General features: G+C 44.3%; 1 protein-coding gene across 1 annotated transcript; it reads right to left on the reverse strand.

Moving 5' to 3' along the window:
• Positions 1 to 596: 596 nt before the first annotated feature.
• On the reverse strand, positions 597 to 1,037 carry LOC136469898 (uncharacterized). The gene has a single exon (XM_066467920.1). It carries the CDS (start codon positions 1,035 to 1,037, stop codon positions 597 to 599), a length of 441 nt encoding a protein of 146 aa, XP_066324017.1.
• Between the last annotated feature and the right edge of the window lie 17,319 nt (positions 1,038 to 18,356).

The following is an 18,356-nucleotide window of genomic DNA, read 5'->3' on the forward strand; positions in this document are numbered from 1 at the left end:
CACTTTAGGTGCTTTGGGCGGCCTTGAAGCCTAGTGGGCTAGCCTTAGAACCCTCGATGAAGCCCCTTCTGGGGGGCCCAAACCATCATGCGGTGGGGTGGCCTGATCTAATGAAGGATCAGGAGACAGGTAGGTACTTGCAAAGATAATAGAATGGACACAAGAGAAGGGAAAGATGACATAGCTGGTAACATGGTGGTCATGGCCATTCCATTAGTGCCTTACTGATCCTTCGTCTAGTCCTCTTGCTCCGTCCATCCCATCCTCGCCTCACTCAGGGGCCTTCTGCAGTTGTTCTCCTTCAGAAAGGTTAGCAGATGGTAAGCTCAGTCGATCCTCTAGTGCAACTGAGCCATCGCTAGAGTGCCTTAGGATAAAGGAGACAAATATAAAGACAAGTGAAACAAGAGGGTCAGGAGGATGGGACTTATCTAGGTTTTTGTTGTTGGAGAGGTAGGCCGGCGAAGGAGGTCAGCAAGCGGGTCATGGCTCGGGAGATGGCGCTTCTAGGCAGATGGCTCAGCGTTGGCCTTCCCTCATGGGGAAAGGTCAGAACTCACCTCGATTGGGTCAACAACTTCTAGGGGGCCAAGTGCCTAGATGGAGGGGCCAGCTGAGCCACCACTACCACCAGGAGCCTTGTCCGCCTCACCGACGCTTGGTTGGTCAAGCGCTGCTGTAGCCTTGGTTGCTTCCTCCACCAATGCCCTTCCTATGTCATGGCTAGAGCTGATGAGACCACAGGGGGCGATGAGCATGGCTGCTTGAGCGACACACTCCTGCTCACAGTAGTAGGCTTGCTCAAAGCATCCCTCAATAGTGATGACCCTCTTTAGGCCAGGCATCTTGAGCTTTAGGTAGGTGTAGTCGGGGATGGCCATGAACTTTGCAAAGTATGGTCGACCAAGGAGGGCATGGTAGGCGCTGGGAGAGTCAACCACCTCGAAGGTGAGTGGCTCCTTACAGAAGTTGTCCGGCTGGCCGAAGGTGACATTGAGCCAGATGCGCCCAAGGGGGATGTCTTTCTTCCCTAGCATGATCCCATAGAATGGCACCTTGCTAGGGCATAGGTTGTTGCAGTGTCTTCCTCCTAGGCACCTCCTATCAGGTCGCTGGCCTCTAGGATAGGCTTCTAGGTCTTGCCCTATTGGCCAAGGGTGCCACAAATGTAGCCCTTCATGGTAGCGCAGTCCTTGAGGAGGTGCTTTGTCTGCCCCTTGTGGAACGGGCAAGGGGCCTTGAGTGCCTTCACAAAGTGTTTTGGGTGTGCGCCTCACCTATGGAGCTGAGGTATGGCGGCGTGGTTGGCCATTGCCACCATCTCCTCCCCATGGTGCTTCTAGTCCATGTTCCTTCTGTCGTGGTGTCATAGGGACGAGGTGGGGTCACTACCACCATTGCCTCTACTAAGGTGACTAGCAGCCTTGGCTTTGCCACTAAAGTTGGCCTCGACCACCTCCTCGCTGGTGGCATACTAGGTGGGGACATCCAGGAGCTCCCGCATCATGCTTAGGGTCTCACGGCCGAGCGCATGGATGAGCACCTCATAGGTCGTGCCGTAGATGAAGGCGTGGATGACATCGGCATCGGTGATGTTGGGGAGCTCATTGTGCTTCTTGGAGAAACACTAGATGTACTCCCGGAGGGTCCCATCAGGCTTCTGCCTATAGTTGCAAAGGTCCCACAAGTTCTCAGGCCAAGTGTACATACCTTGGAAGTGGCCAATGAAGACAAAATAGAGATCATCCTAGCAGCAGATGCTGCTGGGTTCGAGCTACTCAAGGCAAGCTCTGGTTGAGCTCGACAAAAGTAGGGGAAGGTATTAGATGGCAAAGTCATCGTTTGACCCCCCCCTGACCTTCATGGTGAGGCGATAGTCCTCTAGCCAGTGATCCTAGTTGGTCTCGTCATCGTACTTGGAGATGTGCATCGGTGGCCAAAAACACCTGCGGTAGGGAGCCACCTAGACTGATGCCCTAAAAGCTAGGGGCTAAAGTGATCTAGGGCGGCACCCACGCCCCGCTGTTCAGGGTGTAGAACTGCACCGGAGCATGGTGCCTAGCCTCGATGATGTCATGGATGTCGAGGTCATTACTGATCTGGTGGCATGTGGGGGGACACCGAGGAGAAAGGTCATGCCTTTGCTCCTGCTAAGGCTTGGTGCCCTGGGCCTACGGCCGGTCAAAGCTATTGCTAGAGGTGTCACTATTGCTCCCTCATGCCTATGGGGCGTGAGTGTCAGAATGATCCTCATTGGGAGTGGCTATCATCTGGGATGGCCAAGAGAGCGTGGTGCGACATCGAGATGCCGAGCTCTTGGCCTACTACTCATTTAGCCACTAAAATGTCGAGATGGTGGACTAGAGGGGGAGTGTATAGTCCTTTCTAAATTAAATTGCGCCGGCTAATCGAAACAAATGTGGAATTAAAACAATCGGTCTAGCCAAGACTACAACCCTCTATCGAAGTTCACAAGCACCTTATAAAGATCCTAATTAGGCAACAAAGGTGTTGGGCTAGCTAGAGCTCACCTATCCAATTCTAGGAGCAAGGTCACACAAACCTATGCCACTAGTATTTTGCACACTGGGAGCTCCTACACAATTCTAGTAAGCAAAAGCACAAAGCTCCTAAGCTCACTAGCAATGCTCAATAACAATGCAACCAATGCCTAATTAGAGAGTGCAAATACTTAGCTACACAAACTAAGCAATGTGACTAACAAGGTTACACAAACCAAATTAGCCACGCAAGGGAGCTACTTCTATGCTACACAAGCAAGAAGGTAACTAGTGAGCTACACAAGCAAACTAATTACAAGAGCAACTATACAAGCACAAGGTATATGAAAGTAATTATGAGCTTGTATAAGGGGATTGCAAACCAACAAGAAGAACAATGTTGACATGGTGATTTTTCTGTCGAGGTTCACATGCTACGTCCCCGTTGAGACAAGCTCCAAGGTTGATGCCAGTCCTCTTGCTAGTGGTGACCCGCAAGTCACACTCTCCCACATGGAGTGCTTACCACAAGCTCTAGCACTTGACCTGGCCAGACCACTTGTCACCCTTCGTGTTTTGCTCTACTAGAGTTGCTCTTCGTGACTCCCGTAGGGTGAGCACAATGCCCCTCACAAAGCTCTTCTCTAGAGCACCACACAAGCATCTTCTAGGCTTTGATGGAGAGCACCACCAAGCCATCTAGGAGGTGGCAACCTCCAAGAGTAACAAGCACCACTAGCTTGCAACTCGATCACCTAGTGCCACTTGATGCAACCTCATGATGCAATCGCACTATAATCGCTCACTCACTTGATCGGATGAACACTATCAAGCTCAAGTGAGCTGGAGGGCTCCCAAGCACTACCACACAAGCCACCAAGGCTCTAGTGTGCTCAACCTACCATCCAAAGGCTAACCAAAGGGCTATTTATAAGCCCCCACATGAAAAGAGCCATTGTAACCCTTTACTAGGCACAACTTGGGGTGACCGGACGCGTGAAAGGTCCTAATGGCTAGAGGGGGTGAATAGCCTATAAAAATTTCTACAACACTTAGCAAACTGGTTAGACAAATATGAGGCAAAGCGAGTGTTGCACTAGGCTACTAAAAATGTAAGCCACCTACCACAATTCTAGTTTATATAGTCTCTATCCACACAATGATTATGTCACTACACTAAGTTAGTGTGCTCTCAAAGGCAAACTAAAGAGCCACAATAACCAAACTAACAAGCTCTCATGACTAGCTACACTAAAGAGCTTGACAACTAGTTTGCTATAATGTAAAGGAAAGAGCAAGATGATTATACTGCCAAGTCAAGGAATGAACTAGTCAATCACAAGAATGAATACCAATGAAGACCAATCACCTTAGAATCAAATGATGACACAATGATTTTTTACCGAGGTTCACTTGCTTGCCGGCAAGCTAGTCCTCATTGTGGCGATTCACTCACTTGGAGGTTCACGCGCTAATTGGCATCACATGCCAAACCCTCAATAGGGTGCTGCACAACCAACACAAGATGAGGATCACACAAGCCACAAACAATTTACTAGAGTACCTTTTGTCTCTCCACTGGGGAAAGGTCAAGAACCCCTCACAATCACCACAATCGGAGCCAAAGATTATCACCAACCTCTGCTCAATGATCCTCACTACTCCAAGCCATCTAGGTGGCGGCAACCACCAAGAGTAACAAGCGAATCCCACAGCAAAACACTAAAACCAAGTGCCTCTAGATGCAAACACTCAAGCAATGCACTTGGATTCTCTCCCAATCTCACAAAGATGATGAATCAATGATGGAGATGAGTGGGAGGGCTTTGGCTAAGCTCACAAGGTTACTATGTCAATGCAAATGGCCAAGAGAGTGAGCTAGAGCTAGCCATGGGGCTTAAATAGAAGCCCCCATGAAATAGAGCCATTGTACCCCTTCACTGGGCACAACTAGGGGTGATCGAGCACTCCAGTCAGATCGATCGGATGCACCCAACCAATGTATGGTCAATGGATGGCTACCATGTCATACCTCTCCTCAAATACTGAGCACCAATCCCAATGGTCAAGTGATGATCGGACGTAGCATAGTGCCACAACCGGACACAGGACCCTAGTGTCCGGTCACTTCCACTAAGGTTCCAGCTATGACCGGACATGTTAGTTGGATCATGACCGGATGCAGGACCCCAGTGTTTGATCACTTCCAGTAAGCCTCCACTCGTGACCGGACATGTCTAGTCATGCCCGACCAGACTCACCCAGAGTCTAGTCACTCACTATCTCCTCTATGCGGTGCCATGTTGCAGGACCGAACACACCCTGCTAGCGTCCGATCATGAAGTGACCCATCATTCAGTCAAAGACTGACACCAACATCTTCACTGCTTCCACTGACCGGGCGCTCTGGTCCAGTTGAGACCAGTGTCCAATGCACTCTATGAAACCCTGTCTTTTCTATATAAGGCGCCGGTGGCACCATTGGACTGTCCATACTCTACGGGCGGACACTCTATCGGTGAAGTTTCTAACCCTTTTTTAAATGTGCCAACCACCAAGTGTATCACCTTGTGCACATGTGTTAGCATATTTTCACAAATGTTTTTAAGGGTGTTAGCATTCCACTAGATCCAAAATGCATATGCAATGAGTTAGAGCATCTAGTGGCACTTTGATAACCATATTTCGATACAAGTTTCAGCCTTCTTAATAGTATGGCTATTGAACCTAAATGTGATCACACTCACTAAGTGTCTTGATCACTGAAACAAAATGGCTCCTACCACTTATACCTTTGCCTTGAGCCTTTTGTTTTTCTCTTTCTTCTTTTCAAGTCCAAGCATTTGATCATCACCATGGCATCATCGTCATCATGTTATGACCTTCATTTGCTTTGCCACTTGGAATGTGCTACCTATCTCATGAACACTATGATAAACTAGGTTAGCACTTAGGGTTTCATCAATTCACCAAAACCAAACTAGAGCTTTCAATCTCCCCCTTTTTGGTAATTGATGGCAAACCTTTTACAAAGATATGAATTGAAATTTTATTGAATCCATGTTGCTTGCCCAAGCATATTTGTGACATCTAGCCTAGTTTGGAATTTGTCCCATAGTGGGCCATGTGCATGTTAACGAGATATTATGGAGAGTTTAGTCCCACCTTGGCTGTTAAAGGTGGGATAGACCAACATATAAGGCTTCTAGAGTCCATCCCATCATCCCCGGGTTAATCCTTTTACATGAAGTGAGGACAAAAGTGTAAGTGGGATGGTGGTAGGTGTGGTTCGCTCAGCATGCAGAGTGGATCTGAGCCATTTGGACTCTGGTGCGTTACAGGTTGTCACTCAATTACCAAAACCAAACAAGGACCTTTCAGCTGCTCATTGGTCTTCAGGTCCGACATGTCAAAGATGTCTTCTAGGCAGCAGGCAGCAGCTACCATGTTGTATGCTGCACAAGGAAAGCAAAGGCCACTAGGATCCCCCGTGTGGGCATCATCATCATTGCCGAGAGGCTACACGACTTGTTGCTGCACAAGGTCCTACCTTTGGCTCTCAAGCTTTGCCTCGGTGGCCTATAGGTTCACCTAGCAAGCCTGCAGGCAATCCTCCTTCTCCTAGAGATAGGCCATGTGGCTATAGGGACTCTAGTCTGGTGACATGAGCCTAGGCACCTCCTCGACAAGAACCTCACCGTTGATGTGGTAGCACATGCGGGGAGGGGCGCTATAGTCGATGTTGTTGGAGTCGTACCCCAAGAGGATCTCGAGGAAGGTGCATAGAGAGGGGACATCAGTCCTCGCCATGCTAGAGAGGAAGGTGCTTCCACAGTGCCTCACAATAGATGAGGTGCTCCAGCTCCAACTAGAAGGATGTCGCTGCATTTTGGATCCCAAAAGGTAGATCTAGGAGGTAGTACCATAAGCGGTTAGGTAGCGGGAGCACCTCACCGGTGGTGATCTGGTGGTGGACATTGGCCAATACATAAAACATCTAGTGGTGGTCCAACATGGTGGGATTCGGGCCTAAACCATGCCAGATCTGTCCGGCCAGGACCTCGAGATCTACTCCTAGAAGCCTTAGCGGAGGAGGCGACGCCAGGAACTCATTGTCCACCGGCGCAACCCCATGGAGTGGATGAAGCAAGGTGTAGCACTCAACAATGTAGGCTAGGCTCCTAAAGTTGAGGACATGGCCCAAAGAGAAGGCACCGGCCATGACAGAGAACTCACTTGGGAAGCGAACACCACCGTCTAGGGCGGTGCTGCTTGCTTTGGCGACGAGGCGGGTGACTTTGGCCACCATAGAGCTTGAATTACACTTGACACTACCCTCAACTTAGCACACTAGCTATCATGGGGTTGGAACTATGGCAAGCTTGTTGTTCAAGTCGATGTCAGAGTATGGGTTTTCGGTGGCTCAGATGGACTCAAGAATACAAGAATCACAGAGAGGATACAATGGTTTATCCTGGTTCAGGCCAATTGGTGCCCTATGTCTAGTAGCTGATGATCCTTATTCTCAAAAGCACCCAAAATTGGGGGGTTACTATTGGGTTGTAGAGAGAATTGGTAGGGGGTTAGCTCGGTGCTAATCCTAAGGCTGCGTCGCCGTCGGTGGAGCCTTCCCCTCATCAGAGAGGAGGAAGATGATGGGATGTAGTGGAGGAGCTCTCAGTGCCCCTCCATGGGTTGCCTTGCTCTCGATGTTGAGCCGAGGCCAAAGGATGGAATGGAATGTCTTCTCTTGATCTGAGTTGCCTCCTCCAACCGAGGTCTGACCTTATCCCTTATGTAATGAGATAGATCAGGTACATGGCAGTTTGGGGAGGTGAGACTATGGTCTACATGCGCTGGAGTGTAGGAGGGCCTTGTAGTGACATGCTGTGGACTATGGCGATGTCATGGAGCCGAAGAAGCCTTGGGCATCATCCAGCTACTCTATTCTAACACTCTACGTGTCAGACTATGTCAGCTTAGATCGGCCTCCCCTAGGTGGACCTTTTGGAGACTTCTTGGTGGCGAAGGAGGTTGGCTCCAGGGGATGATGTGTAGGGCCCATGAGCTCTCGAGCCCCTGGAGGCCATGTAGAAGCTTTATCTTCTTGTGTCATGCCTCGTGTGTGACCTTGTTGGGAAAGTGGCTGGCAATGCTATGCCCAAGGGGCAACACCAGGGAGCCATCGAGACTCAATAGCTCGGGACGTGTCATCTTGTGCCCGGGTCTTGGCTGGCGTTGCTTGTCGGGCAGGAGCCAAGGGCCAAGCCAAAGAGTTGGCATAGATCGGGAGCCTAGGGGCTTGGGCAAGCCCAAAGCCCCAAGCAGAGGTCGTAGCAGAGTTAGGCTCAGTAGGGTTTCTTCTCTAGAGGGTGCATGCGAGTGTACCCAATGGGTATAGCCCTCGAGTAATCCTAGAGGGGTCAGTCGGGGGGTGTTCTTCGTTCGAGAACCATTGAACCCAAGGCTTAACATACCCATATGTTAGGATCTCATCACTGACCAGCTCAGGACAGCTAGACCAACTCATTGAATCACCAATTCTCTAGAACATAAAGCATCATTGGCCTATTGCTATGTAGACAATGTGTAAGCATTAAAATGCAATAATGGATTTATAAAAGATGTTCTCCATTGATAACTTTGCTAAAATGCGGATTTATAGATGAAAATTCTAAACCCTAACTAATCCTAGACTGATCACCAAGTCGGGCCCTGACTGCTACAAGTCTCTATCCGCTAGGACCAAGAACTCATTGCGGACCAAGGGATGGCGGTGCCTGATCACGGTGATTGTCACCAAGCTAATCAGGCGCTTGGTGGAGGACTAGGAGGTAGGAGGGCTTGCTTCGGCGGACCATCATCCGTTGTGGTGCCCTCCTCCTCATCATCGCCCGAGGCAACATCCTCCTCTGCTTCACCAGCATCTCATGTCCAGACTATGATTATTCTTTGCACCAAGTGAGTTCCTCCAAGAACCGAATATCTATTGGTAAAAAACACCGATAGGACTATTCACCACCCCTCTAGTCCACCATCTCAACCCTACACTACCATCTTGCCAATCCGATGGTACTAGAAAAGCTCTATTCACTTCCTTTTCAATCCAATGGTACCTAGATGTAACACCCTAGGTGTTTGTCAGCCGTTAAGCAATGAGTTTGAGCTCAAACATGACATGGTAAGTGGTGAAGGAGAAAGATCAAATCTACAAGAGTGAGCTCCAACTTAAACTTGGACAACACACCCTTATTACATGGGGACCCTTGTTAAGATTATGTAAGAGTAAGATTAAACATGCCCATTCCATGTACGTTACATAAACATGCATCCATCTAGACCAGTGGAAAAGTTTCATGAAGTTTGGAATCAAGAAGTCACATGAAATAATGAGTTACATTCTTGCTTGAATTGCACTATTAAGTGAATGAATTATAGGTCATCAACCAAACCTTGCTACCTTGCTCAAATGACTCTAAATGAACTCTACAACAATAGTCATGAAGGGTTCGTGTTGAGCTAAGGTCAAGAAAATTCATCAATTAGTCAAAAAACTCTAATTTAAGCTTTACTGTGATGCTACTTTGACTTGGTTTGAACTGTGGCTTAGAGTGTTTGTATCGCAGTGGAACCTAAATAAAAGTTGAAGTCTTAGTGGAGTAGAACAAACTTTGTTTTTGGACCAAGAGCTAGATTAGCTTGTAACAAGTTAAACTGAGCCCTCAAGTGGGAATCCATGACTGTTTTGGGGGCTCAAAATTTTGCCTAAGTCTGAAAAACTAAAGATCAGTTTTCTAGTTTCTTGTGACCATATTTGATGCCTTGTAGTTTGCTAACCAGCTCGAATCTAACCATGATACTTTAAGCAATGTTGGAGATCTTGCATAGCTCTACAACATTTGTTACTACCGTTTGTGCCAAAACTAAACGTATTTGGAGTTAAGAAGGGACGATGATTGAGATTTAGCTTGTATTTTTGAGGTGGTTTTGATCTGTCATTCAGATTTTGGAACAAGAATAGCACCGTGGCGACCATGCAGAGCCAAGCGCCCCATCTGTTGCCGCACGTCCCTACGACCTGCAAGCCCTGTACTTCTGAGTGGACGCTGAGCTTCTTTCCCACTCCCTCACTCGCCTTCTGGAGCCTGCCTACACTGAGCACTGCCGTGCTTGTCATGACCACCATGGCCAGACTGAGCTCCTTGCCGCCACTGTTGTTCCTGCCCCTACGCTCCCCCACTCCTAGCCACCACCACCACCACCTCCTTGTTGTTTCCCCAAACCCATACCACCCATCCCCGGCATCGCCGCCGTGCAGCCACCCGCTGCGACCGCCGTGCACGTGGCCGGGCCACCTTGGACCATCTCTGGCTAGACTGAGCAGCTCAGTGGGTGCGCACGACTCCCCTGGTCCTTCCCCACCACTCAATCGCCGCCGACGTACCTCCTTTGGCCAGCAACAACGATCCTCGACGTGCTCCTTTGTTCTGACAGCGTGGAGGGATGTCGCACAACAATTCAAGAAAAGGGAAGGATCTTTCTGTGAAGTTGTGACTCATGTGAATAGTGCTCATGAGGACCTCGTCGCTAGAGTTTAATTTGTGTTTACTGCAGGGTCCCCGATTGAAGATCTACATCCCTTTGATTTTATTTTTGCAGATTTGGATGATCAACTTTGCAAATTCGTAGTAATTAGTAAAAAATCATCAAATAGTAAATGAGTACTTTTTGGAATCCTTGTGAAATTATCTATGTAGTAGATCTATAATATGGCATATTTTAGTTTAAAGATTTTGCTGTAAAAATAGATTTATGCAGGTTAGGTTTTGAATACTAGTTGTACTTGTCTTTTTCATAACTGCAGTTGTTATGCTCAAATAAATTTGAAATTTTTATGGAGTGTTACTCAAGTGATGGTTGATGTATTGTAAAATTTTTAGGAGTTCAGGATTGATAGTTTAAGAGCTATGAAAATAACAAATGTCATGTGTTGCTTTGCTCCTATTCTGAATATGACCGCATGTTTGTATTAATTGGCTTAGTTAAGTTATGAATCATGACTTGATGAAAATACATGAGTTGTAGTACTTTTCTTAAGATTTTCAAAAAGATAAATATCATAATTTTTGGTTAAATAGATTTTTAGTTATTGTTACTTAAATTTCTGTGGTTGTTTCTGCCAAAACCCAGACAGGGTTGCCTTGTTGGTACTGTGGAGCCTTTTTAATAGTAGAATTAGCTCTAGGTGTATATAACAAAGTTGTTTAGAATTTGCTAATATTTCTAAAAAGTCTAGAACCACATTTTTTAGACATGTAGAACTCTAGTTATAGCTGTTTAAAGAGGCATGCCAGATTTTGTCCATGTTTTGGACAGAGATGCATTCATTGGATTAATTGACCTTGTTCGCTGTATAATCATCTTAAGATAACAATAATAAAGTTGTAGGTAACTTCATAAGATTTTCAAAAAGTTATGCTTCATGTTTTATGGAGGTCTAGAACTCCAGTTATACTTCTATGAATTTCCTATCAGTTTTTTGTACCACTGCTGTTTGGGCTGCATGTGCAGTTTTGCTTGTGAAATTATTTTCGTAGTATAAATGATGTTTTCTATGGTTGTAGTGAATACCAAAGTTGTAGCTCATTTCATAATCTATCTTGTTGTAAATTTTCATGACCATAGGCCTGATAATTTAGGAGCTATAGATTTTGCAAGTTCATTGTTTGATTTTGCATGCTCTCTGTACAGATCTGAATGATTGTGTTCTTTGACTTAGCTACGCTTTGAATCATGTCATGGACGTAATAGAAGAAGTGTAGTACTTTTCATGAGCTTTATAAAATTGTTAAATATCACACATTTTGGTGGTCTAAATTCCAATTATAAGCTTGTGAAGTTGCATGGTAGAATCTATCCAAGTCTGGATAGAGATGCTCAATTATGCTTGATTGACCTTGTTAATTGTGGAATCACCTTGTGATGATAATAAACATGTTTTAGATAATTTAATAAGCTTTCTAGAAAGTTAAGGTTCATGCTTGTTTGATGTCCATAACTCCAGTTATGCATTGTTGAAATTACTACTACTTTTCTATCCTAGTTCTGTGCAGATCTAAAATATTGGCATGTTTGACCTAGTTAGCATTAGAACAAGCTTTTGGCGATCATAACAATGTTGTAGGCAATTTAATTAGCTTTCCAGAAAGTCTAGGGTCGCCCTTGTTGGATGCCTATGTCTCTAGTTATGGTTAAAACAAATGACTGTTGTGCTGCTGTCCAGATTTCTATACATGTGCTAGGTGATTGTTTTAGCTTGCTCTTGTTTTGGCTAAACATGTTGGTTAGTTCTTGATCGATGCATGTGTGCAATATCTGAACTTAAGTTCACTTGTGTGCCATGCCTAGTATGCTTGCTATCCCTCTATAATAGCTTATGTGATGTTTAGTTAAATAACTCTAGGTGCCTATGTCTTGCATGATCTTAGGTTGCCTTGAATGCCATTATGTGATGCATCTCATATTACCATTCTTCATATTCATGCACTTTCATCTCATCTAGATACGCTAGATGAACCATGTGAAGGTCGGGATGTTGGAGCTGAACCCAAAGATGGTGTATGGTGGACCTATCTCAAAGATGGAAGGACCCTTGGAGTACATGCCTGAACAGGAGATGCACACCAAGCGAGTGTCGTCTAACAAGCACTAACCTAGTGTTGGCTCCTAGGCAAGCCTCGGAGCATTTTAAGCCTCCTATGTTTTTACAAATATCACTTGAGTCTTTTATGTTTGATGCATTAGGTTATAAGAGTTGATTGGAACTACTTGATGCATATAATTTCCTTGTCTAGAAATATACCTTTAACCCTGTGTAGGTCTAGGATCAAATATATGCTTAGCCATGCTTAGATCGGTAGAAGTCGGGTGATTTCCTATCACCTATGAGATATAGGTGGATACCGAAGAACGGTTGGCTATATTTGCTATCATGAAAATAACCATGTGTTAATAATTAATGGAGAACGGGCGGGATGTCAATAGAGAAGCAACAAGACATAGAGCGCTTGGGTGTGGATCTATCTCCGCCTATGTCGATTAAGGACCATACCGTTGTTGGTGCTTCTGACAAGATTGAACACATGCCTATCACTTAGCTGGCCGATAACTCGTTCTGACCATGAAGCCAAGTAGCTCAACTCAGGCCAGGCCTCGCTATGTCAAAGTGCACACTTGGGATGGTAGTAAGAATGTGCGGGGAGCAGATCAATAGACCATGGGCAAGCATGACCTGAACGACCTGGTCCGGGACCGTGGGTAGGCATGGCTTGAGCGACCTGGCTACTGTTAGTCCCTGATTGTGCGGCGCTAGGCGAACCCAAGAAATGTGGACCTAAGTTGTACCAAAGGTGATCTAAGACTACCTTGGCGCAGGTATGTATAGGATTGTGTTAGGAATAAATTCCCAGCTGGTTGAAATTGATTCAAATCACCATCTCTCCCAGATAGTGAGAAACTTGGCTAGTCCTAACATCATAGTAATTGTATTATGGAATGTGACGGTTCAGATAAACATTGAATTACTACACCAGCTATGGTTACTATTGTATGCTATCAAATGTTATACCACATGTTTGGCATAGGTTAGTTGCTAATCTAGAGATGAATAGCTATAATTAACTTGATGACCAAAGTATAATTGTACAACTGAATTAGTCGCTTTTTATGCAAAATGTGGTCAAGCTACCTCCACTTATAAAGCCTTACATTGTCCTTGGTGTCACTTTATTTTTGGTTTATGACGGGTAAGTCTAGCTGAGTACATTCGAGTACTCAGGGTTTATCCCACCACGTTGTAGGTGAAGTTCTCGGCCTACTGAAGATGGTGGCTAATCGCCGGTGGGCTTAGTGACTCTATATCTATTTCTCATCTGTATGCTTTTATCAGAGGATGTCACTTATGCTAGCAATGTATTTAGAACTTATTTTAATGTAATCATTTGAAAGCTATGTTGTTTTCACTAATCGGTTTTGAAACCCAAACTTGTACTATTAATTGTGAACCCATTTGTAATATTATTTCCGCTGCAACTCTAGGTATGTGATGTGTATTTGCTTAATCATACGATCTTGGTTGTGATGTTGATTTACCAAGGTCCTTCATGACACTTGGTGGACTATCGGGTTTATATAAGTGAAAGTATACGCGTGTCAACGTCTTAGCAAGGACAGTCGTACTTGATCTTGTATAGATTAGATGGTTCTATCACAGCTGGCATTAGAGCAAGATTAAGCATAATACTATCATGTACATAGTTTTAAAAACAAAGTTTTGGTTTTAAAAAGACTATTTTGACTAAAACATTAGCTACAGGCAAATTTGTCAAAACTAATTTGCATCACTATGCTAGCGACATCCTCCTTTATGCCCAATTAAGGACTACTAGGTGGCAATAAGTAAACTAACACTAACTATGGGGGTTTACTTCTTGCTATTTTTATTTCATCATCCATACGGCGTGCTATTGTATGGATGCCATTCGCTTGAATGGTAATGTATGGATCACTATACCTCTACGCCTAGGTAAGAAGGTAAGCTGATGAGTGGCATGACCGCAAGTGTGAGCGTGTAGTCCGGGAGAGCTAGCTTTGATACGATTGTATACGCATGCTTGCATGTGTGTATTTAATTGTGGGTAGCAAATTTAATGATCGGGTAGCTTTAATACGGAAGTATATATATATATATGGATATATATATATATATATGGAAGTATTTAGCTTGCAACCTAGAGCCTAGACTTTCATTTCTGCATATATAATTGTGGGGTTGGGCTGAAATGAAATCCTTCTACAGGTACGCTAACCATGAATATGTAGATTGAATGTAGCTGACGAGTAGCTATATGTCGAGAGAGTACGTGTTATGCCACCGACATAGAATGTGATTGCCACCTTAGGCTGGCAATTTTATGAGGACGAATAGGACGGTCATGCATCATGATTGTGCGTGTGCATAAATATGCTTCCCTCACTTTGTTCTAATACTAAGTAACTTGTTATCAATGTGATGTTACTATCTTCCTTGTGTGAAGCTAGACAAAATGCCTTGTTCCATGCTGCTTGAATAGCTATGCTTGAAGATAGTGTGTGATTAGCTTTACCTTGTATGTTGCTTCCAAAGGAAACAGATCGCAAGTTAGTAGTTAGCAAAAAACTCCACCCCTTTGATAACTAAATTGCTAAATGTAGGTAAAACTTGTTTTGGAGAGTTATCCACCTACTCTGTAAGAAGGAAATAAAAGATAACAATACCTTACCACCATGTTTTGCATGATATGTGTAGTGGTGTTGCTGTAGGTGATTGCTTCTTACCTACGAGCTTTGTGCTTAGTGATAGTCGCTTAAGCTCATTGGATTGAATGTTTTGAAATGCTTGCTTAAGACCATGATGTATGTGTGGATGCTCATTATCTAGGTAGTGCCGTAGCTGTCACTCTTTTGTCCACGGTGAGCATACAAGTGTTGAAGGGCCTAATCCTAGAACAACATCTAAGTTTTGATAATCTCATGGTTGTCGTCTCCAATTAAGTTCTCTCTTAGGGGCCTGAGCTTGTACATGTGGTTGCTAGCCCTTGAACGTTGCGCTATGAAGGCCTATATCCATACCTTTGCTTGACTTTTAGCCAAGCTTAGTTCCCTTGAATGCTTGCATGTGTCATGGTTGTTCTGCTCCTGTGTGGGAGGACCTTGCTCAAAAATCCTTATCGAGCCTCATTGCTCCTTCTCCTACAGATGATCTGGTGTAATGCTAATCGCTATCTACCCTAGCTTTAGAACCTTTTTCCTCGCAGACCATGTCATGGCTTTATCAACTGAATCTCTAGTCAGTGCATTGGCTCTATCCCTCGAATCTCGTTTATTTTGCCTCTAACCCTTTCAAGTCTCTAGATGTTTATCAGTCCTAATCTCATGTTGCTGCTCGGCAAGACCAAATCTTATGTTAATCTATATTTGGTAATCACTTTGGTGGACATAAGGCATATATGGAAATTAGGCAAGAGTCCCCTGCTCAGTTGTCTTTGGCAATTAGGCTATGTTCTCTTGCGCTGTGTTTTGATCTTCGGATCACCTCCTTGTTGATTCCTAACCTTATGACTACCTTTGTTTACTATCCCTCCTTCTCATGGTGCTTGCTCCTAATGCAACCAAATTTGTGCCACGTGAGAATTCTTGTGTATTGTATGTTCAGAAATGGTGCCACAATTAGTGATCTACAGTGCCGCGATGAAACCGAGAGCCCCTGTGGGTGCACACACAAGGCTATGCTGCTCAGCATGTGATGGTATCGAAGCTCCATGTCATGATCCATTGTAGAACTACACCGATGTGTTATTTTCACATGAGCCTTCCTTGGTTATCTCTCCTTATCTTGTCGAAAGATCTATATGTCAAACCAGATGCAATAGGACTTCCTTCTGAAGTCATCCAAAGGATAACCTTGAAGAATAGGTCACTAACATGAACATTAATAGACTACAGGAGGTAGTAGACAAGTGACTCTACTTGACGGTCCCTATAATAATGTCAGTCATCTAGTGAGCAACTTATGTCATTCCCGTTGGATCAGAAAGGTGCACCACACTTAAGGTTGAACAAGTTATCAGTCGGATGATAAATGGATCAGGATATTATGTGCGGTAATAGGTCACCTGGTGCTTATGAGTTTTCTATCCAAGTCTTGACCTTTATGTGCAAGATGATTAACTGGCCTTCTTCGGTGTGACCCCTTTCTGCTGACTTCAATGGTGACCATCTGTTTATGCTTCGACCACAATTCTTATTGTCAAGAGTGAAGATTTGGAACCTTTTTAGTGTTGAGAGATAACTGATTAGTTACCGATAGGAGAGCTAGGTTGCAGCTAGGTAATAACTCCTTGGTAGCTCTAAGGCTATGTCTCACAGAACAATGTTAGATGAAGAAACAGCAAAGCCAGTCAGTGATGCCAGTACTACTTTCTTCTCCAGGCCCTATGTCGTTAAGTCAATTCCATCTTGGACAATCACACAGATAGTGTAGGATGTTGTACCAGCTAAGTAAAGTGCTAGAGAAAGCACGTCCCTAGTCTTAGTCAACATCATTATGTATATAGTGCTATCAAAGGATTTATTCAGGACTCTATTGGATAAAGCACAGAAGAATAATCAGAGATGTTCCCTTATCTTTGTAGGACAATCACTCCACATGAAGTATGCATTGCACCCTACAAAAATAGCCCACCAGTCCAATGCTTGTGCATCGTTGAGCTGGTGCCTAAATCAACCAGTTGAAATTGTTTCCTAAGAGGCATGTGAGGAAAACCCTAGCCTCCATCCTCAGCGAGAAAGCTACCACTATCATAAAGAGAATTAGAGAGTGTAGAACACACTTCCCAATGGGTAAATCCCAGGAAAAGAAGAGTGGGAAAATTTGTCGAGATCTCATGGCACTCAACCGTTTATCGTTAAGCCAGAGATTAGTGGCCCAAACATGGTTGAATTCACACCAAACTTGGTGATCTCATTCCTCGCTTAAGGTACTTCGATGTCTTAAGTTGGTCTGAGGATTGGTTGAGTAAAGCATCGGATTTGAGAGATGTTTTATCAGTTCGGGTCCCAAAATTTCAGAACAAAGCAGTTGTGGTAGATGGTTTGTTTGGATAGTCAAACGGTGTCTGTTTGAGCTGAATTTTGGTCAGTAATTAGAGGACTTTTGGGTCTATATGACTACCAAAATTTGTGCACAAGGGAGTAGTAGTTTGTGAGATATGAACTGAAAACCAAAGTGTACAAAATTTGTGATTTCTCTGCTGGCTACTATCATCCCTAATATTAGAAGGTTGTGTTGTAGTTCAGGTCACGTTGGCAATGTGAGGATTCTTAATACTTTATATGCCCTAGAGAAGACTCCTACCACCCTTTTGTGTCTTGCTTTTGCCCTCTCATATCAACAATGCTTGAGCGGTCGAGGTGTTCTACAAGTCAATTTGTGCCATTACAAGCCAAAAATAATTTAAAAAGTGTCAAACAACATAATTCATATTTTGCTTATGAGTTGTTGATTGATAGTAAAAAGGAGGCCTCAATGTTAAAAGTAGTCCAACCAGGCTAACTTTGCAACAGTGTAAGTCAACCCAACTTACTACGCCGCTGCACCATGAAGGCAAATTATGCTCAACCTGCTTAGTAGTGTACTATTTTTCTAGTCGGTGTATACTTGCAGCTTTCATTGATCCTTCAGGCCTTGCTATCATCCTTCTTCAGTAATGTTTTCCAAGGCGAACTTGTCCTTGGTACCTTCCTTGTGTTTTTACCCAAGAGGTTGCCTCAGATTCAACCCAGATAACTATTGTCGCTTGGATACAAGGATTCCCTTAAATTAGGATCATCGAAAATGCTGAGTTAATAGAGTCAGCTATTACCTTCACCACTCACTCAATAGACTCAGATAATATAGTGTTATCATTAGAGAAAGAGAATTGCACCCATGGAACATTATGTAGTTTTCCATCGGTTGGCATCTGAGTGATTGAACGGTTATGACCAACATAGATATTATTTGTTGGTTACTTGGTTTCTCACAACCTCAGAGGATGTTTACCCCATCTGTGATCTCATTCCTTATAAAAGGTTGTACTCAAGCTACTTTGGTAGAGGACTACTTTTTGACCTTTGTGAATGAACATGGAACCATTGTAATGAGTAGCTTTCCAAAGCTTGCAGTCTAATGCAAAGTTCACATGGTCCATGCTATATTCACTAGGGAAATAGATATTATGGGTAGTTAGTTTATGCTCCATAGTACTCTCCGTATCC

Source organism: Miscanthus floridulus, chromosome 8, assembly GCF_019320115.1.
Source record: "Miscanthus floridulus cultivar M001 chromosome 8, ASM1932011v1, whole genome shotgun sequence".
Classification (NCBI taxonomy): Eukaryota; Viridiplantae; Streptophyta; class Magnoliopsida; order Poales; family Poaceae; genus Miscanthus; species Miscanthus floridulus.